We start from the raw sequence: 21,761 nt of genomic DNA, 5'->3' as shown, positions 1-21,761 counted from the left end.
AACACTGGAATATACGTCTGGAGTGGCTGAAAGGATCGTAGAATCACAGAATGTCCTGAGCTGGAAGGGACCCACAAGGATCATGGAGTCCAGCTCCTGTCCCTGCACAGGACAACCCCAAATTCACACCATGTCTCTGAGGGCCTTGTCCAAGTGCTTCTCGAATATCGCCAGGCTGGTGCCGTGATGCCTCCCTGGGGAGCCTGTTCCAGGGCTCCACCACCCTCTGGGGGAAGAACCTTTTCTTAATACCCAACCTAACCCTCCCCTGGCACATCTCCCTGCCATTCCCTCGGGTCCTGGCGTTGGTCACCAGAGAGAAGAGATCAGTGCCTGCCCCTCCTCCTCCTCCCCTTGTGAGGAAGCTGCAGACCATGCTGAGGTCTGCCCTCAGCCTCCTCTTCTCCAGGCTGAGCAAACCAAGGGACTTTAGCCGCTCCTCGTATGGTTTCTCTTCTAAACCCTTCACCAACTCCGTGGCCTCCTCTGGACACTCTCTAGTAGGTTTATATCCTTTACGTCCTATGGCGCCCAAAGCTGCGCACCGCACTCGAGGCGAGGCCGCATCGGTGGGTCAGAGAGCCAGGCTGGACGCGCGGCTTTGACGGGACACACACACCCGCCCGGCCGCACTGCGGACCCGCCGGGCCGCCTCAGCCCTCCGGCCGCGGGGCGGGGAGCGGCGGCCACACCCCGCGCGGGGGCGGGGGGCGGGGAGCGGCGAGCGGGGCGGCCATGGCGGCGGCGGCGGGGGCGAGCGCCGTACGCTGCGCTCTGTGGCGGGGGGGTCTGCGGCGCTGGTACCGCACCGAGCGGGGCGTCTACGGCTACAAGCCACGGAAAGAGGCGAGCGGGCGAGTGGCAGAGGTGCGCGGCGCCGGGGCGAGCGGCAAAGCAGGTCGGACACCGTCAACCCCCCCCTCCCCGCTCCCATCGGGGCCGCGCTGGGTTGAGGGGAGCGCGGCGGGGGCTGCCCCGGCGGCGGGGGCCGCTCATCCCGTCCGCGGCCGGTGTCGAGGCTGGGTCTCCCCGCAGCGGCGCCCCGGGCTCGGCTCGGCAGCCCCTCGCTCCCCTCAGGAGGCGGCGGCGGCGGCCGCGGGGCCCGAAGTCCGAGGGCGCCGAAGCGTCCCGCTGTTACGCTCCCGTTGCCCGAGCGGGCGGCGTCCGCCAGAGCCCCCGCGGCTCCCCCGACTGCTGGGGGGTCTGGCCTTGCCGTGAGGCAGGGCTTGTCCCCTCTGCCCGCAAAGCCCTTCGCCTCGGCTCCCGAGCAGCCTCCGGACACCTTGCCCGGCTCCGCAGCCCGGAGGGACTGTCAGCGCCTGAAGTTGCTTCAGTTACGTCCCCTTGTAGCGTGTTACTGCTCGTAAAAGCACTTATGCCACGTGCCTGTGATTTTTCTTTATTTTTGTCCTTGAACTAGTTAAGTACAGATAACTCTGCTGTAGCAATAACTGTGATGCTTTTAGCTCAGCTCACAGTGCAGAGAAGTAACTTCAAGCAGAAAATTCTGGGGCTGCGTTAACACCTCAGGAGACTGCAGGAGGAATTAAACCTGTTGTACAGAAGCAGGAGTGAAAACAGTTTGGTAGCTGCTGGCCACCAAGTCCCATCACTAAGCAGCCTCCTTGTTAAGCAAGGAAAGGGTTAATATATTTTTACATTACGTTTTAAAAGTTGCTTTTAAATGGGTTTCTTGCTGAGGGTGTTGTGGGAGACGTTAGGGTTACGTTCTTCCATCGTAGAGCCTGTTAGAGAAAAGGACCTGTTTGAACAGGCCGGCTGCATGGACGTAATAGCTGGAGCAGAGCACTGGCAATGGAAACACAGACGTCTGAGAAATAGCTTCATGAAGTGGTCTCAGAAATTGCATTGCTTTGGAAGACCTGAATCTGTCAGTGTTGCACCTTTACCAGGCTGAAACACTTCCCACCCTTTAAAAATGTGTCATAAACTGGTTCATTCAATTAATTTGTAGCAGGTTCTGCTTGCAGTATATTTTCCTGGTGTACAGTTTATCGACCTGGTCTGTGGCATGTGTTCACTGTGTGCATGACCTTTCTGCAGGTCAAGTTTTGCATATGTCGATAACTGTTTGATCTCACAGTGAAATGCCTGCCACGGTGTGTTGTTGATGTCTTGTTAAAAAGCTTGTCCACATACTTGAATTTTTAGTACATCTGGCTCAGCACATGCACATGCTGTTGGTTGGTGGCTCCTGCAGATGCAGGCTTTTTTTTTTAAAGTCGTAGGACCTGAGTTATTGTTAAGACCTCCTGTCATTCCAGCGAGCAACAGGGAAGCACAAGCAGTATGATTTGAGTCGGTTGGGGAAATAAGACTTTGCACACTGGTACCATGCCATTCTCAAGTTGTATGTGCGTGGTATAAAGAGATTCAATACAAAAGGAAGTAGCTTTGTGAATGTTTGCAGGAGCCTAGATACAAGGGGAGCCGTGGGAGAAATCTAGAGTGTACTTGCTTGAAAATTTGATGGGTGAGCAGATTTAGCAGTTTGATGGGAGCTGCTGTGGGGTGATAAGGTGAAAATGGCTGCTTAAAAAAGGTTCTATCTTCCCAGCCAGAACCTTGTTGATTACTAACGGACCAAGTACTCTGGTGTTGGTGCTGTAAATGGATTAAACATGAGCATGTGTGAGATACTGTTCTGCCTTCTTTTTGTTTTTAGTTGACCATGCTCTTGCTCGTTTAATAACTGCATATGCTGAACACGGCCACAAAGCAGCCAAAATAAACCCACTGTTTGCTGGCCAAGCGGTTATGAACATGGTACCCGAAATCCAAGAGCTGGCTGAAGTTCTTCAAGGGCCTCTCATTACTACAGGTAAGTCTGCAGCCTCATCACAGCAAATTGTCTTCACAGGTGATCTATTAAGAGGCTGTGTCTGCTGCGGAAGAGCCAAATATTGAGTGGTGGTTCAATCAGTAATGAACTGTTGGACGGAAAATTGTTAACTTTGGCCTACTTACGTGTTTGTTGCAGGAATCATCGTGTAATGAGTGGCTACCCTCTAGCGTCTTTGGAAACCTTGAAAATTTTTGCTTGGTCTTACAACTACTAAGGTTACACATTAATTTCTTGTGTTGCTGTAATATTCTATGATTTAGCATAATCCTTAACACTGTAGTGAAGCTGCCAGAGCTCTGGGGCAGAAGTCAAGATTTGTCTTTCCTTGCATCTCTTAGACTCTCGCTGTGGCCTTGAACAAAGGTGGGCCTTCTCCATGCTTTATCTTCTCCATCTGCAAAACAGGTGCTTATTTACTTGTGATGCAGCTGGGATTGGAGCTCATCTCTCTGAGCCAAAAGATACCGAGTACTATATGGAGTCACAAAACCAGCAACTTAGTTTCATTCCTGGTAAACTCTTTCAGAAAGGCATTCTGAGCACCTTACTAATAAGCATGAGGTCCTCATATTAATAACACTGAAGTGTGCTTATAAAATAATTTATTGAGTTTTGTTTTTAAAGGAAGACAAGGCATTAATTTGTATGCGCAAAAAGTTAATGTAATCACAAGACAACAGTTTAGGTCTTAGTGCCTCCCCCTTGTCCCCCAGAATCGCTAACAACATTTATTTTCCACCAGGGCTTCTAAACATGGGAAAAGAAGAGGCTTCCCTAGAGGATGTGTTGGCTTACCTTGACCATATATACTGCGGGCATATTTCCATAGAAACAAGCCAGCTTTCAACTTTGGAGGAGAGAGAATGGTTTGCTAAAAGGTTTGAAGAGCTAAAACAAGAAGCATTTACACCTGAAGAGAAAAAGCACTTGTGCAAACTGATGTTGGAGTCCCAGGTACCTTGTTCGCTACAGTTGGATTCTAATAGAGTTGTGGAGGCTGTCATGAACCCTTCACTGCTCCAGACATTATTCGTGCCAGAAAAGAAAAATTGCTATCCTGAAAGGCTTGGACGGTGTGCAAGAGGAAGAAGTACAAGGTTTTGCCTGAAAAAGTGCAATACACAAATGTAGGAATCTCATGGAAGGTTGTTTCTGTATTTACTCAACAGCTGTTATTGAACGACATAGTGACGCCTTTTGGTTTGTGTCGACTACTTTGGAAATTATTTCTAGGAAAATATTTCCAGCCAAACTCAGAAGGCTTTTGGAACTAATTAGAACATATATTGAGTATAATATATATTCCTGTAACTCATTCTTTAATGTCTGGAGACACAAATAATGACCCTACAAATCCATGAGTAATCAGTCTTCAGAAGTGAGATTCTCTTTGGCTAATGACCTGACAGCTTATATTAAATGTTACTGATGGGGACGCGAGGTTGGGCAGAGCGCTGTGAAATTTTGTGCTCTGGTGCAGCTGGTCTGTGTTTTCCTTTCACTGTCATGCTGATCTGTTTCCTTAGCTTTAAAGCATGATGTCTCTCAAAGTTTGGGGAGAAAAAAAAACAGAGTTGGACTGAGGTGTTAGCCATATAGCACTGGTAAACTTGCTGCTTTTCAGCAAAGGAAGCTTTGTTCAATGCATTCCGTAAGGAAGTGAAAGATTTATATACTTGCAAAATGTATAGAGAAGATTTATTCCAATACTACTGTACTGTGAAAAATTTACGTTTTTTTTTTTTTCCCTTTTCTCCCTTTGTTGCCCAGAAGGATGGAAAGGTAGAAAAGCAGGATCGGTGAAGTTGTCCCTGTTCCCAGTTCTCCTAGTGGAAGGAGTGTTAAGTGTAATATTTACCAGTGACTGACCAGAAGCATATGGCATGTTTCATATTTTTCTTGCCTCTTTGGCAGTTAAAGGAATTTGGCAGTGAGGCAGGAGGATGAAATCAGGACACTGATAGATGCCCTATTGACTTCCATATGGTCAGAACTGTACTTGGAGCGTAGAATTTGACAGGAAAAAAAATGTCTTCTGTGTGTGATCAGTTTTGTATACATTATTCCTTGGAACTAAATGTTGCTTAACTAGAAGGTGTTCAGCAGTTGGCTGAGATCTTTGGCTGTGGCTCAGGCTTCTCAGTTACAGCCTTCATTTATTTTCAGTCCTCAGTTGCAGAACACTACAGACACTTCCAGTGTTTCCAAAACTTAGTCACTTGTGAGAGGTGTCTAGGAGTAGGTGAATGGAGTGAAGTGGGAGGAGTGAGAGGAAAGTGAAGTAAATACATGGATTAATTTATTTTCTTCCTCTCAAGCATTCTTATACCTGTGTTCTCTACGGACTAATAGTAGTCAAAATGAAACACTGTGTTTCTCTGGCACTTTGAATCTCAGCATATTTAAGGTTTATACTGTAAAATAACACCACTCCTTAATTTCCACCTAAAATAGGTAAACTAGCAAGGAATTTGTAAATTGTTCTGGTGTTATATTTCTTCATGCATCTCCTTCCATGTTAGAGACAGTTTGGTCCTCAATCCAATGTTTTTCTGCCTAAGAGGAGATAAGAGCTGATTTCTTGTAGTCATCATAGCATCTGCTCTCGGACTGTGTGGGTGGAGAGTGAGCTGAGAGTTTCATGGGGTGGTCTTAGGTCTGTATGCCTTAAAGGTACAAACATAAATAATATTTCAATTTTATAAACAGAAGACTTCTGCTAAAAATAGCCTAATACTGAAGTTCTCCTGTTTTTAATAGGAGTTTGATCACTTCTTAGCCACGAAGTTTGCCACGGTGAAGCGGTATGGTGGTGAAGGAGCTGAGAGCATGATGGGTTTCTTCCACGAGTTGTTCAAGATGTGTGCGTACAGCGGCGTGACGGATATAATTCTTGGGATGCCTCATCGCGGAAGACTTAATCTTCTCACAGGTTTACTTCAGCTTCCACCTGAGGTGAGAGACTTACAATCTCATTGAGAGTTGCTCTGTGCCTTATCCATTTGCAATGAAATAAAACCTTAGAAGTTTGTTGTGTTGCAAATGCTGAAGCAATAAAAAAGTTATCTGTATGAGAATGTACTCCCCTTCTGTCAGCACCTCAGCCAGATCTTCAGACTGTTGAAGAGAACTCTAATGAAGGGGTTTGTATGCTGTTATCAGAAGCATCCTTTCAATTTTAGGAGTAGGAGAGCATACAGTTCTGTAAATGTTTTCCTTTCAATGTGTTAATGAATCATAAAGGGGATTTAACCAAATTTGTTTCCATGCAGCTCATGTTCCGTAAGATGCGTGGTTTGAGTGAGTTTCCAGAGAATTCAGCAGCCATTGGGGATGTTCTCTCCCACCTGACATCTTCTGTAGATCTCGACTTCGGTTCACACAGGCCTGTGCACGTCACCTTGCTACCTAACCCCTCGCATTTAGAAGCAATCAATCCAGTGGCTGTGGGCAAGACACGAGGAAGGCAACAGACTCTGCTCGATGGAGACTACTCCCCAGAGAGCTCCGCACAGCCTGGAGACAAAGTTATTTGCCTGCAGGTATTTAACTCAAACTTTTTAACTGATCTTTTTAAGACTTCCTGGAGTAGCATGTGAACAGTAGTGGTGTATATGGAAATATCAAATGAAAATGAATTAATGTAGAATATCAAGAACTGGGATTTGCTTTGTGGAGAAAGAGGAAGAAAAGGAAGATTCCCAGGTGACATGTGATGATACTGGCATTTAAACAATTCAATTTCTAAGATTTCTGAAGAATGATTATGATACCTTCCTTTATTTTAATAATACTCTGCATTGAGAGTCGTGTGTGCCTTTCCTCACAGACCACTTTTACATTTAAACCACCACTGTTAGCCTTCTTCTAAATGAGTTTGGAGAAGAGCTATTAGCAAGGTGGCAAAATATATAGGAGGTTTTAGAATTTTGTTGTTTTATCATAGTACTGTTGAAGAAAGTCTGCTGGAATTGTTTTTTACTCCCTGACCTGTCTTTTATAGCTGTGGAGGCAGTCCTAGATAGTTCCTTGATAATTTTTTTTCTTGCATTGTATTCAACTTGGAAATTACAAGTGAGTCAATCTCTGAAACATTTTTAAAGCTGGGAGTAAAAATGAGTTGGGGCAGAACTGTTCTCCTGTCAAGTACGATAAACATGGAGGAAGTTACAGGTAGAAGTGATGACCTGTTTCAGTTAAATAAATGTTTTGCTTCCTTCTGGAAAAATGTGGATACTGAGAAAAAGCAGAACTATTGAGAAACCTGGAGGCAAGTTGGGGTTTTGTTATTCTTTTTTTTTATTTTAAAAAAAAAAGGGCTTTGGGGCATGCAAGTGTTTGCCCAATGCATCTTCTCCTCATCTTTCAGTGCAGTTGTGTCAGTGAGTTTGATAAGATATTACTGCTTCTTAGATTCTGTCTGTCTCATAATATTAGATCTTCACAGTGTAGTAATGAAACTACTATGACTCCTTAAACAAATATTCTTCAGGATAAACGGACCCTCCCTGTGCAAGAAGAAATTAACTTTTGGTTTTTGAAGGGGTAAGTGGTAGGGAGGGTTGCACAGTAGAGGAGGACAGTGTTTAACTCCAAGCTAGCCACCTCTGTGTTAGTCAACTGACTCAAAGTATTCCCAAAAGAAAGAAAGCGTTTTACGTAATGTGCACATCGTTACTCGTGATTGTGTCTTTAGGAGGTCCAAGAATTAGACTTTTAAAAAAAGGCAAATTTTTACAGTTCTGACTAGTAACTGCTCTCATTCAGTTGAGAAGAAAGATGAAAGCAGAAACTTGTTCTTTCAGAATCTTGATTTGGAAGTTTTTTCTCCTTGGGCTTTCAGTTTTCTTAGTACTTTCTCTCTTGAAATGTAAGTGTAGAAACTCTGATTTGAGGTTTACTCTGGCATTTGTTCTGTCCTTTCACTAGCCTGAGTGCCGGAGCTTGAGGGTAAAAAGAGTAACGATCAGATGAGGTGCCAGTGTCAGTGGTGAGCCTAGTTGTCCAAGGTCTAAAGATCACCTTTTCTGGAACTTCAGTGTGCTTGGAATACATGAAGACTATAAAACTCTTGTGTGGATAACTACCATAGATACTTCTGCAATGTTTAATTGTCCATCTCAGCTGAAGAGTGGCTTGTTTTTCACCTTCTCACATATCTTTACTCTACTTCCTGGACATCCAGCAACTACTGGTGTCTGTGATTTGAACAGAAATATGAGAATAAGGTCTCCCTGAAATAAATTTCACATTTGACATTCCACTGTCAGGGTCACTGTTTGAATTAAACTTGATGGTGACCTTCCTTCCAGCTTGCTTCTAGAATGAAGAAAATCCTACCTGCCCCACAGGAATTGAATCCTCTGGGGTTGAGGTGTGTATGAAGAATCTTGTGTAGTTGGGTATTCACACTGTAGGCTTTAATGCTTTGGGATGTACTGGAGGCCATAAAGTTCTTTCAGATGTTCTAGGGTCTTCAGTCAAGTGGTGTCACCGAGATACGTAGCCTTCTTAGGCAGCAGAAGAAACCAGAGGGAAAAGTGAAACCCCAACACTTCGGGAGCAAGTGTAGCATGGTAAGGGGTAGAGTGGGGATGCTGTGTTGGCTCTCTTGGAGTAGTTAGCTTTGGTTTTCTGTGATGCCTTTTAAAAAAGTCTGTATTAGAACTTTATAAAACCCAGTGCAGCGTTTTCACTGGTTGATTGCACCTCTACTCTCTCCCAGGAGTACTTGCACCTCCAAAAGTCCCTTAAGGCTTGAAACCATTACCCCATAACTAGAAAGTAGAACTGTCATCTGCTCTTAATAAGAAATTGCATCGATCTGCATAGTGACTTTGATATGCAAAGGATTGCATCTGCATTCTGAAGAAGCTGTGATGAAATTCATCAATAGAGAGAGCTAGCTCTAGCTTCAAAACATTGAAATGTTAGATGATACTCATTCTAGTATCTCTAGCCCTTTTGGAAACCTGGGTTGAATGCCACAGTCGCCTCCCCTCCGCCTCCAAACTTTTTTTGCTTGCAACATTTATTTGCAATTTTGAAATGTGACTAAGAACTTAGGTTTTATTTCCTTCTGAAAGCTTTATTTTTATATTCTTCCATTCAGTTCCTTTTCCACTTTTATTTTTCTCCTGTCATGTCTGTTCTTGTCTCTATGTAGTGAGGTGGCAGTAGGCATAAATCCCAGCTCATCAGCATTTAACTTTCAGCAGAGCATGTACCAAATGCTGTGGTGACAGGCTTCGTTTTGTTCAGTGGCCAGTGACTTGCTACTGACTGCTGCAGCTTTGCTTTAGCCATGATCCTTGCAGCCACCTATATGCTGGCAAGTCAATTTTAAGAGATGTAGGTCTGTTCCAGGTAGGGATTACATCAGGCAGTCATGTACAGGTGGCGGCCGCTATGACCGTGTGTTATAGTCTTATCTCTATAAACTGTCAAGTCATGAAAACAGTAGTCTGAGAGGGGTTAAGAAGTGGATTGGGCTGAAACTGTATCTGTTGCACCTACTTAATTTAAAAGGTCTTGCTTAATGAATTACAGGTTTGATTTCTCTGTTCCTCCAGCGTTTTCTAATAAAGGCTTTCCATCTTCTTCCCTAATGTAGGTTCATGGCGATGCTGCTTTCTCTGGGCAAGGGATTGTTCCTGAAACACTGACCCTCTCTAATCTCCCACATTTCAGAGTTGGTGGGAGCATCCATTTGATTGTTAATAACCAGCTGGGCTATACCACTCCTCCAGAGCGAGGAAGATCATCTCTGTACTGTAGTGATATTGGTATGTACACCTGAATCAGAAGGAAGGTTGCCTGTTTTGTCAAAAAGGAGTTTTAACTCCAGTGTTGATACATACTCTTTGATGGGCTTTTTGTAGCAAGTGCCTGTCGACTCTGGGGAGCTAGATTAATCTATCTCCATTTTCATGATAGAGTAGAAATTAAAATTATTATTGATTATCACCTCCTACTGGGAAAAGTTCAGATGCTACAAACATGCCCTGTGCTTTATGGCAAAGGCTAAATATCAAGGGAAAATCTTGTCACATTTTCACAGGACGTTGTAAAATACTTGCAGGATTACTGTGAAGTTTATAACTAATTTAATTTCTGCCATGTCCTTGACAGCTTTAAAAAATATATTGTGATGGAGTGTATAAGAGACGTATTTTAAATATATCTTATTAAACGTAATAAAAATCACTGCAGTGTGTTTTCTGAGCAAGATTTATAAGTCAGATACTCCTTAATTTTTCTGTTTTGTTTGTGGTCAGGTGACCTTGTTGAGTTTTGAAAGATGAGCCTTGTGCTATTTCTAAGCTTAACCTTGAAGTCTTTTGTTTTGGACTGGTCTTTCTTAGTGATAAACAGATGTATTGTAACCAGCAAGATAACAGACGTAGTAGTTGGTGTCCGTGTGTACGTCTTCTAGAATTAAAAATATACTCAAGCATGTTTTTAAGACATACCATCAAGTGTTTGTATTTGTCTTATGGTTTCGTCGAACTGAACAGGTAGATTTAATGAATCTGAAAATCTGATTAGGCGGTAGCATATGTTACTATTACTTTTTCCCTGGGCAAGTTTGTGTTGTGTGGTGTTTTTTGATTTTTTTTTTATTGGGTGTGTTTTCATTTCTTCTTACCTGGTCAATGAGGAGCAGGGCATTACCTGTTTAAGCTTCATGATTTTGCTAGGGAGGGAAACTTGGCATGGGTCAGGAATGGCTGAAGCATCTTAATTTCCTAGAATTTGGGCAGACAAAGTACAGGAGGAAGATTTGCAGCCAAATTGTCATACAGGGGAGGGTGTTAAGATATTTTGCAGTGTTCTCTCTAATTTAGAGACCATTGTGCCTGGAGAAGCAATGGATAGGATGATTACTAACAAGGGATAAGATTGTTCCTGGCCTGTATGAATTCATAGTAGTGACAGCTTAGGCTAAGAAGGAAACAAAACTTGTTTTTTGTCTGAAAGGGAAGCAAGCAAATAGTTCTCTCCCATTCCCCAGAGACTTCCATCCAGATAAAGATGATGTAGGAACTGCATATAGAAAGTCCTCTGGGAATCTAGCGCTGGTAAAGAAGTTGTGCTCAAACTGTGACAGATGTAACAGGCTGGGCTAATTGCACTTTCTCTTGGGGAAGACTCCTTACTCCTTACTCCCACTCTTACCACAAAGAGCATCTTTTGTAGATTGGTTTTTGTTAAATACACTTCATGTGAGCTGTCTGTAGTTTTCAGCAGAGCAGGTGTGTCTGCTTTCTTTGGAAGGGGTTGAGAGTGATTACTGCTGTTATGTTTTGAATCCCTGGGCAGGTAAGATTGTTGGATGTGGAGTTATCCATGTGAACGGGGATGATCCTGAAGAAGTTGTCCGTGCCACACGACTGGCTGTTGAGTACCAGCGCCAGTTCCGCCGGGATGTAATAGTAGACTTGCTGTGCTACAGGCAGTGGGGCCACAATGAACTTGACGAGCCGTTCTTCACCAACCCCAGCATGTACAAAATCATCAGGTAAGGGTAACATGCCCGGTGGGGGAACCCAGCACGTCTACACCAACTCAGTACTGCCTCCTGCGGTAGTGGAAGTCTCTGTATAGCAAAGATCCTTTGACATACCAACAAGTCTTTAAGTGTAGCTACACTGTCAGCGGCCCTTGACTAAGGTGTGAGTCTGATGATGATGTATTAATGAAGGTAATGACTAGTGTTGGTTCTTGAACATGTGCCTTGGAGAACCATCTTGCACATAACTCTTGAATTTTAAGTCCATGATGGCTAGCAGTCAGAAGGCAGTGTTTTCTTCTGTGTGCCAGAGGGAAGCGTAGATAATGCAGGAGAATGGGCAGGAAGCCAGTATGACATTTGTCTCGTCTTTGCCTGCTTCTGCTGGTTCCAGTGCGGACTCATCTTTATTAGTGTTTAAACATATTCAGATTCCATCCTTATCCCCAAAGGAAAATACACATGAAAATTTACTGGCCAGTGAATTCTGGTATTTCAGGTGAAGCATTTATGGGATGGAGGCTTGATTCTCAGCTAATACTGAAATCCTACTGTCAATTTGTTGGAAGAAAATATGCGTGCTAGCACAAAGTCAGTCTAACTGGGAGGTTTTTTTGACTTGTTACCTGTAACTGCCACCTATAGGCACTTTATTTTAAAATAAAGGGCTGTATCTTTCTGGAAGTGCGAGAAAAGCAGACTTGATGCAAATGAGTGTAATGCACCAGGACCATTTAGTTTTCCGTGGTACCTGACAGTAGTAAGGTGGTATTTCCTTGTTCTGCAGTGACACTGTTTTCAGGCTTAATGTCTATGGGGTTTGATTCCCTCCCTGACAGGTCCCGGAAGAGTATCCCAGACACATATGCGGAACACCTAATAGCTGCTGGGCTCATGACTGAGGTCGAAGTATCTGAGATAAAGACAACATATTATTCTAAACTGAATGATCATCTTGCCAACATGACTTTGTATAGTCCACCTCCTACCAACCTGCAGGCTCACTGGAAAGGCTTTGTCGAGCCTTCTGCTAAAATCACCACTTGGGACACAGGTATGCCTGTACCCCTTCTGCAGTTTATTGGAGTCAAGTCTGTAGAGGTGCCTGAAGAACTCCAGGTACACCACCATCTTCTGAAGACCTACGCACAGGTCAGTAGAGCATAATGATGCTTCTAGTCCCATTGCTCAAAGGTGTGACCCGTTACAGGAAAAACAAAACCCAGTGTGGCTGCCAGTTGGAGAATATTACAGTATTCTCTAGGCAGGGCAGCTTGCTCTGTCTTTCAAGGCTGAGATTATGCCATTTTTCCTCTAGTTTTGAAGAAAGATATGCCCTCTGCCCCAAATCTGACCATATCCTTAATTTTGTAATTTCAACAATATTTTGTTGCAATGAAGAAAAAAGAAAATATATTTTATTTTTACAAATAAGAAAAACTATTATGATAAATTACTATCATTTATATACTTTATAATGAGTACTTTGTGAGAGAATGAATCAGGAACTTGGTAACAATTTCTGAAGCCAGTAGTGAGTGTTCATGTTTTATATATAAAACATAAGCATACGCATGTGGCCGACTTTGATGGTCAGTTTTTGATAGCTCATAAGTTTGTGTAATAATTGCACTGGCTTGGGTTTGTGAACGTTTCCTGTTGATGAATGATGACCATGCGCAGGTGTCTAGTTGGCAGCCAGCGAAGCCATGAGTTAAGTATTTTAGAAGATGGATGTTCTGCCTTTCCAGCCCAAGACAAGGACAACACAGCTGGGTGTGATCGTTTGTCTGCAGTCCTGCAGCCAGGACAGGGGAGAATTCTGGAGGCTGAAATACCTACACCCGCTGTCTTTCATAACTGCTAACCAGACAAATCAAAAGTCTGTCAAGAGCACGCTCTGTGCTGTGCTAAGATTCTTAATAGTTTCAGACTAAGTTCTAATTTGTCGATCCACAGTTTGTTTGACTGGTAAGTGAACATGTGGGTCATCCATGGTTCTGTGGTCTGCAGGGCAGCCTTCTTCAGGATGTGCTGAAATAAGACTCTGTGTGTTCCAAACCGACCTAAGCTGGCTGCAGGAATACAGCATTTCTCTCTATAGTGTGTTAATTTTTTCCTAGCTTCTAGTATTGATCAGTGCCACTAAAAGAGCTACAAATGGGAAAAGGCGAAATAGTAACTTTCCCTTGTTGTTTGCTTGTTTAGTCAAGAGTTCAAAAAATGGAGGAAGGAAAGAAGCTGGACTGGGCAACAGCCGAAACTTTAGCGTTTGGTTCCCTCTTGAGCCAAGGTAAGAGACAGATAGACAGCAGACAATAAAATAGTTTTGCTTTGATGGCAATGAAGTACAGCATCAGTCTTTTTTAGGTGATTCTAAGTCCAAAGATTAATACGATGTATATATTTGAAAAGTTGCATTTGCATGGTACTAAGGGAAGGTAAATATGAATCCTGTACGTCACCAATATTTGTAGATTGACTACTAAATATCTTTAAAAAAAATTGATCCCTCCCACTGCCCAAAGAGTTGGTGCTTAGCACTAAGCACGTGAGCAACGTGGCCGCCATTAGTGGGGCCTCCCATACGCTTACCTCTTACAGTGTGTATCATGCTGCAATTTATTTTCCCTCCTCTCTAGCCTGAATTTGTATCTCCATTTACATATGATACAGAATGCACTTATTTTGCAGCTTGCTTTAGTAAATTGAGCTACTTACCGCAAAACAATTCCTGGCTGCAGAGAGGATAAAAGAGAAATGTCTGAGCATCTCTGTGCTTGTGAGTTGAAGCTGCTGCTGGTTAAGAATTCCATCTTGGGGTTGATGTTGCTGATGAGGGGAAGTCCAAGAAGAGACTTAACAAAAGAAGTAATATTTCAGCAGTGGGGGGCTGTTGTCCTGCATGCTTTCTGTTTACATGACTTACTAATCCAGTGTTTTGTTTATTGCTTGGCAAGGGTTTAATATCAGACTAAGTGGACAAGATGTTGGCAGAGGAACCTTTAGCCAACGACATGCAATGTTGGTTTGCCAAGAGACAGATGATACCTACATTCCCCTGAATCATATGTCACCAGACCAGCAGGGTTTCCTAGAGGTAGGTTCTGTGGCCCACAACATGACCTTCTTCAAGTGGTGCTGAAGCAGAAAGCATATTTTAAAGCTGCTGAGATATGTAGGTAGCCTGTATAAACTGGCAAACCCCAAATACAGAGACATAAAACTGTCAGAGCACCTCTGTTCTTTGTAGTTACCCTCTTTATGAATTTAATAAGGGGTTTTGATTTTCCATGAGAGATCAGCTATTATTCTTTTCCCCTCAGCGTCTTCATTCAAAAGCAAAAAAAAAAAAAAGAGATGACCATCAATTGCCTGTAGGAGCGCGTGTCCTCAGTGCGCCTAGCACTGATGTGCCTGGTTCCAAAGGTTCTTAATCTTGGGTTGTCTTCTTCCTCCCCCACCCCTCCCAACAATTTCCTTTTGTTAGGTGAGTAACAGTCCCTTGTCTGAAGAAGCTGTGCTCGGTTTTGAATATGGAATGAGTATTGAGAGCCCTAAGTTACTGCCAATTTGGGAAGCTCAATTTGGAGACTTCTTTAATGGAGCCCAGATAATATTTGACACTTTCATCTCTGGAGGTGAGTGTACAAGGAGCTAATATATTTAAAAATTAATCATATGTAGTAAGTCTATTTTTAGAAAATCCTTTATCTTTAAAAGTGCAATGTGTTGAGAAAAGAATTCTGTTTTCTCACGAAATCTTGTGAGCTTGCCTGTGTGGTCCTGACTTCTATGCAGTTTGTCTCTGAAGACGATCCATCTAAAAGGAAAGACCCCATCTTTGGCAGAAGACAGTCATTCTGAAAGGACAGTTGATTCTATTAATGGCCTTTCTTTCCCCCTGCTATTTATTTTTACTGTGTGCATATATAGTTAATAGCTTTTTAGGCTGTACCTTTACTTCGTGAGGCATATGAAAAATCAGTGGAGTAACATGGAAGATAAATAGAGATTATTTCAAAGAAACAAATCAACCCACAACAACGCCTTACAACCAGCCTCTATGTTTAACTCTAGCATTTTTTCTGAGTGCTCAGATGTTGCGAAAAGACCTCTCTGAGCTGGAACATGCTGAGAAAATGCTAAGATGGATTTTTAGAGTGGGATTCCTTGTATGTAAGCATCCAGAATTTTGGCATCTAGCCTCACTTAGGCCTCTGCACTCCCTCCATAATCATAGATGGAAATTCAGAGGCCCTCATATCCCACCCATCCTCAATGTGTATTTGAGGCTGGGATGAATCACCTTCTGGATTTGACTGTAATCCTTCAAACAGCACAGGAGGTTTGATGGAGCCCAGGAGAACTAGCCTGGGGCTAGCACTGCTGTGTTAACTAGGACTGGCTCACAGGATGCTGCCTGGGTCATGCCTACAGGGGACCAAACAACAAGGTATGCAGAAAACAGCAATTAATTACAGTTAGGGGTTTGCTCATTGGAGAGTTACTTTTGAAGACCCCTGTTAGTCAGGAGGACAATTCCATTAAGAGGATTCTTGTATACTGTGGTGAAGCTTTAGAGTAAGTTTTAAAACTTCTCCATATCACATGCTCCATGTGGAGGCTTAAGTCTTCTGGAAACCCAAAGTTAGGTGCTAATTTCAGAGACTTCAGATCATCTTAAGTGTGCTGTTTCGTTGTTGTGAATCCGTGGCAAAATGCCAGCAGCATGTTTCAGGCTTGTATTTAATGATGTGGAAATTACCTGTTCTTTTTTCCTGAGTAGTTTGTGCAAAGTAATGTGTTTTGCAGCTTTATGTTCTGTGGGAATCATTCTTTCTTCCTTCCTCACTGTGTGTTTCTAGGTGAGGCCAAATGGCTTCTGCAGAGCGGGATAGTAATTCTTCTCCCCCATGGCTATGATGGTGCAGGCCCTGAGCACTCATCCTGCCGGATGGAACGGTTCTTACAGGTACCCTGCCGCACCCCTCATTCACATGTCCCCCATCACAGCACTGGTAGTCAGTGCTCTGGGAGTCTTGCCACAAAATGCCCCATTCCTGGTGTACCTGCTGATGACATCAGAAGCTGGAGACATACCAGGATCATACCACCATGATGAGATAGGAATGGGCTGGGCTGAAAGTGGAGGTAGAAGGGAGCCTGTGATGAGAAGGTGCAGGTTTGGAAGTGGTGAGGAAGCAGTTTGGGCTCAGACGCTGCCACAACAGCTCTGGTCCCAAGAGTTTGAACCTTGTAATAAATGCTTGCTGTTCCTGTTGCACCTCTGTCACAAGCCCAAGTGGGTGTGTGGTAACATGAAATTTTGTAACCTGAGATTCACACAGTGCAGAGGCCATGTGCCCTCTGCAAACAGCCCTGGTGGGACGTGCCTCAGTACTGCCTGCTGTCTCTTTTCTGATTGCTGCTCCTCAGCAACATCACTGTACCACAGAGCGAGTCCAGTAGCAAGATGGAATTGTTGAATTGCGAATAGCAGGCCTCTCGTGAGCACTTCTTAAGAAGACATTTTGGGAATTGGCATCTGGAACAGGCAGCCACCTTGAGTGAACCACTCACAGATCTGTCCCTAGGCACAGATCAGACAGAGTGCTGGACACTGTTAAATACCAGTTAGAGTACCTGTGGCTCATTTAAAAAAAAAAAAAAAATCCACTGTTGTGCCCTTGTGACTGTAGTAAGTCAATGAAAGCTTTTTCATCTGAGTAATGGCTTAGGGAGGGTTTTGCAGCATGTTTAGAGGATGCTGCCACTCTGATGAAGTAGTCATGACCTCTCCACTGTTAGAAGAACTGTCATGCCCTAGTGACAACGTGCTAGAAGGAGGCAGTTCAAATATGGTCTTGCCAGTTAAATGCTAAAGCAGTTTCTCCTCTGAAGTTGTTCTTCCTTTGCAATCAATGTCTGAATTGGAATATTTGCTTTTCTATTCTTATACTAGTCAGCATGCCTTACATGTCTGGGTTCTGTCTCATGTGTTTGGCTCGGTGCTTGCTTCTTGACAAGGTATTGCCTGTGTTTCCCTTACATAGATGTGTGACAGCTCAGAAGAGGGAGTTGATGGGGACCAGGTCAACATGTCAGTTGTGCATCCCACCACGCCAGCACAGTATTTCCATTTACTCCGGCGGCAAATGGTCCGAAACTTCAGGAAACCTCTCATTGTGGCTTCTCCCAAAGTGTTACTCAGGCTCCCTGTAAGCTGAACACTTTTTTCTTTTTTTTTTTTTTTTCCCCTCTCCTTTTCTTCCTCCTGTTCTGTGTTCTCTTCTGCTTTTTCTTTGGTCTTCCTCTGTGTTCTCTGATCTCTATTTTGGGGCCAAATCAATGGGGTTTTGCCTGTTGGGCATGGGATAGGTTGAGGATTAAAGCTGGGTGGAGGTGGGCTAGAAGTAGGGTTGATTCTTGGTCTGGTGGTGTTGTTGGGAATCTTATCATCCCACCTTTCATCAGCAGGAATGGGAATAGAGGGAGAGGGAAGACTATCTTTTTTACTTACCAAAACCCTGTCTCAGTATCCTCTTCCCAACTCTGGCCTGAGGCAAAAGGGAGCAAGATTTGGTAACTTCCAGCTGTCCCCCATGTAGGCTGCTGTATCAAGTCTTGAAGAAATGGCCCCAAGGACAACTTTCAAGCCTGTCATCGGTGACTCTGCAGTAGATCCTAAAAGGTAGCTCTACTTTCTTAGAGGAAAAGCTCAGAAAAGATGTCCTGTCCCTTCCTCCTACCTAACAGCTGAAGTTTGAGGTGATATGAAAGAGGTGACTTTAGGGGAAAAATGTTGGTTTATGGTGGGTGACTTAGTTTTACTTGTTTCTCTCCTTTTCTTCTGCTGACTTGTTGGTAGTTAGTGTAGATGTCTGCATAATTGTAAAGCGTTCAGGCTTTTTTTTAAGTGGGATGGTGAGGCAGAAAGGATGGTGTTTATCTCTTTGCCTTTTTCCAGTAAGGTTAGGCAGCCAGGACCTCTTGGATTGCTGGGAGGGTATTGTGTATCTCCAGCAGGCAGTTCCTCTTGGGCATGGGAGAGAACTGTCCTCTGGAGTTATTTCCTTCGCTCTCTGGTTTATTCTCTATGGAGAGTGCATAGATTACTAGCTTTGACTAGGTGTTTAATTTTTATATAGTTAAAGCTAAGAGAGGTGAATCTCATTGTAACGTAACTTCCCCAGGATTACTGAAGAAGCAGGACCTCTGGGCTCTGACTTAACTGAGCCCAAAGGTTAGTTTGCCAACTGTTGGAGGGGAGAGGGAGGGAAGGGAAAGCAAAGAAAAGAAAAGATGGTCTAGGATAGCAATTTAGCTTCATAAAGATGTCTTTAAAGTTTGGCTGGTTGTTTTTGTTGAAAGCGTGAAATGGCTTTGCACAGAGTTTCTGTAAAACACTGGACTTGGAAACATTCCTATTTTTCTTCAGCGTCACCCAAGTGGTGCTCTGTTCTGGTAAGCATTACTATGTGCTGGTGAAGCAAAGAGAGACACTAGGAGAGAAACAGCACAACACAGCTATTGTGAGACTTGAAGAACTCTGTCCTTTCCCCCTGGAAGCTCTACAGCAAGAGTTGAGCAAATACAGCCGTGCAAAAGGTCAGCGTGTTTTTTACCTTTGTGTTCCTAGACTTTTCAAAGTACTGAACGAAACCTCTTGCCTGTCTTTTAGGATGGAGAGTTGTAGTAGCTTTTTCCTCTTTGCTCTCCCCTGCATTTGTCTCATGATTCTGGAGTGGGATAAAACAAATGTTTACGACTTGTGTTGACAGAACTTGTCTCTCTGCTATTGTTACCTTCCATAAAGCACTACTAAATACCAGAGTGAACCATTTGGGGCATTTTTTTGCATGGTCTTTGCAGTCCAGTCGTTTAAGTAGCTTTTGAAAATGTCAGTAGAAAAGCGGAATACACCAACGGTATGCCTTAATGGTGGACCTATTTTTAGTTTGACTTCAGCAACGTGTGACCTACAAGGGAATTCATTCTGGCAAGTTTTCGTTTCAAAGATAGTGCCAACACAAAAAAGGCAGAGGTGCTACAGGTGAAAAAACCTGGTTTTTCTTGAGCTGCTGAAAAGGTAAATATGTGCATTTGTAATGTACCCTTATAATTCCTTTAGTCTTCATCTGGAGTCAGGAAGAACCACAGAATATGGGTCCATGGTCCTTTGTGTCACCACGGTTTGAAAAGCAGCTGGGGATTAAGGTAAGATGTCTCCATGGTGTTTTAGTCTTTGAAATGAAGTTTTAAGTTCTCCTTGAATGCAAAATTCTGTGGTGCTTGCACAAAAAACAGCCTGATACATAAATGTGTGTTCTAATTTATGCTACTTATGCTCTTAATGGCACCGTTTAGTGGTGATGAGCAGGACTGGAGCTTTCTTTTACGAGGCGTTTAGTCTAAGTAGACAGGATGATGAAAGATCCCAGGTAGGAAACAATATGCTTGAAGTGAGTAGGAGGAGAATCCAAAGCTGCTGTTGGCTCTGGCAGATTGTGCACTGTAATGTTCTTGGAGCCATGCTCTTTGGGAGATGGAGGATAACTTCCTGCACTACTTCCAGCTGGGGCTGCCCATTATCTGCCAGTAGATATTGCCATGGCATCAGAGGACCTCAGGATGTGAGCCTATGCTTGTGTATCATTAATCATTTCCTCCTGACTCAAATTTCAGCTCCGCCTTGTGAGCAGACCTCCTTTACCAGCCCCAGCAGTTGGCATTGGAATCCTGCACCATCAGCAGCAGGAAGACATTCTTACCAACACATTTATCTAAGTTTTCACCGGACAGACTGACAGACTGCTGTCAGTCGTGTTTGGTGCCTCCTCCTGTGAAGAACAACAAAAGACAGACCCTTAAGACTCTTAATTCTCCAAAATGGGAAGAAAGAATGGAACAAGTTCTGTAATGATGAAGCAATTTTTTCATTTAGGGGAATACCTAAAGATGTGGGTTGATACCTGTTACTTTGTGTTCTCTTCTAATATTTTCTACTAAACATCTTCTCAAAGCTAAAAAAAATCCAGTCCAGGGGACAGGTCAGTGAGGTGGCTGTAAAATACCTTGTGTCACACTGCCTACCTTCACTGGACAGTTCCCTGGGATGGTGCCTGTGTGGAAACAGTTTCTGTTTCCACAGAAGTGTTAGTGCTGGTTGTTTGAATAAATGCTTCCCTGTGCCTGGGAATGAGCCATTTCCGTAGCAGTGTGTTGTGGATTTTCTCATTTCTTTTCCTATGGGCCAGGAATTAAATCAGTTGGAGCTGTTGGTGCTCTTCTTGACACCTGAGTTGTTTAAAGCAGGATTCCTGGGGGGGCCTTGCAAGATGGCTCCTGAAGGCTTCAGGCACTGCTGTTTCTCTCACCTGGAGAAGCAGTGCTTTCACATCAAGCTTGCAGGTGGAAGGCAAGCTGCAGGGCTTGTGCCATATTTTAGAACCATATTTTGTAGAGGCCAAGGCAGATTCTAGAGGCTAGCCTGAATGGGGACACTACCTCCTACCTGGGAAATTCTTCTCCATGTCCTTCTAGTTTGTTGTTTCTTTTGGTTTTGTTTGTTCGGTTTTAACCCCAAGATTGTACTGTTAAATTGGTCCATTGGTTTAGTCTTCTGTGTTGACAAGGAACTTCTAACTTTTCACTAGTAAAGCCAAAGGGAAGTGCATTTAAGAAGCCATCTCTTCTCCAGTCCCAGGCTCGTGAATGTGGCCTGTTTTTGAGGGCTGGCTTCTGCTTAGTTTCTTCCTTCAGCAGTCCTTAGTTCCCACACAAAATCTTGCTCATGCTGGAAGAAGGCTGAAGTTGTGACCAAGCAAGAGCAACAGAAAAGAGTCAAAAACTGTGGCAAGCTAAACAGAAAAGTGCAATAAGGCAGTCTGCAAAGAGCTTGAGGGACAACTTGCTGAAAGGTGTAATAATGAGGCCTCTTGCAAATACACCAGAAGGTGGGAGAAAGATGGGAGAATTAGGAGGTTGAAGGGGCACATCAAAAAAATCTGCTGTAGCAAAAAACCCCAAACATCATGGCTTTTTTGGGGTTTGTTTTTTTGTTGGGGGAGGTCCTCAGCTAGAGGCCTGTTGGGATGTTCCTGAGCAAAAACTCTTCTTTGCAGTGTAGGTATCACAGACTTTGCTATGAAAAGGTGTGCTAATAGAACAGGTTATAGAAGAAATCAGTGAAGGGAGGAGCAGTACAAGACAGAACAGGAGGGTAATCAGCCAGGTTTTCTGAAGGAGCTCAAACAGCTACAGGTATTGAAGATACTGAAGACATTTGAAGAAGTTCCCAAAATGCACCTTTATGCCAGCAACAAGAAAAGGTGAGCAGGAAAGGACTGACTGAAAGGAGTTCAGCTTTAGCACTCACAA

At 43.6% G+C, this 21,761-nt stretch overlaps 1 protein-coding gene across 1 annotated transcript; it reads left to right on the top strand.

Annotated features, from left to right (window-relative positions):
* Nucleotides 1–709: 709 nt before the first annotated feature.
* Nucleotides 710–20,589, top strand: DHTKD1 (dehydrogenase E1 and transketolase domain containing 1). Its single transcript, XM_075081584.1, has 17 exons — nucleotides 710–898; nucleotides 2,687–2,842; nucleotides 3,609–3,820; nucleotides 5,627–5,821; nucleotides 6,139–6,408; nucleotides 9,480–9,651; nucleotides 11,189–11,387; nucleotides 12,218–12,530; nucleotides 13,587–13,671; nucleotides 14,339–14,478; nucleotides 14,869–15,019; nucleotides 16,247–16,353; nucleotides 17,435–17,599; nucleotides 17,990–18,072; nucleotides 18,820–18,989; nucleotides 19,513–19,598; nucleotides 20,067–20,589. Exons 1-17 carry the CDS (start codon nucleotides 736–738, stop codon nucleotides 20,166–20,168), a joined length of 2,769 nt encoding a protein of 922 aa, XP_074937685.1. The 5' UTR covers nucleotides 710–735; the 3' UTR covers nucleotides 20,169–20,589.
* Nucleotides 20,590–21,761: the final 1,172 nt, after the last annotated feature.

The sequence above is a fragment of the Phalacrocorax aristotelis genome, chromosome 1, assembly GCF_949628215.1.
Source record: "Phalacrocorax aristotelis chromosome 1, bGulAri2.1, whole genome shotgun sequence".
Taxonomy (NCBI): Eukaryota; Metazoa; Chordata; class Aves; order Suliformes; family Phalacrocoracidae; genus Phalacrocorax; species Phalacrocorax aristotelis.
This window is presented reverse-complemented; position numbering and strand designations above follow the sequence as displayed.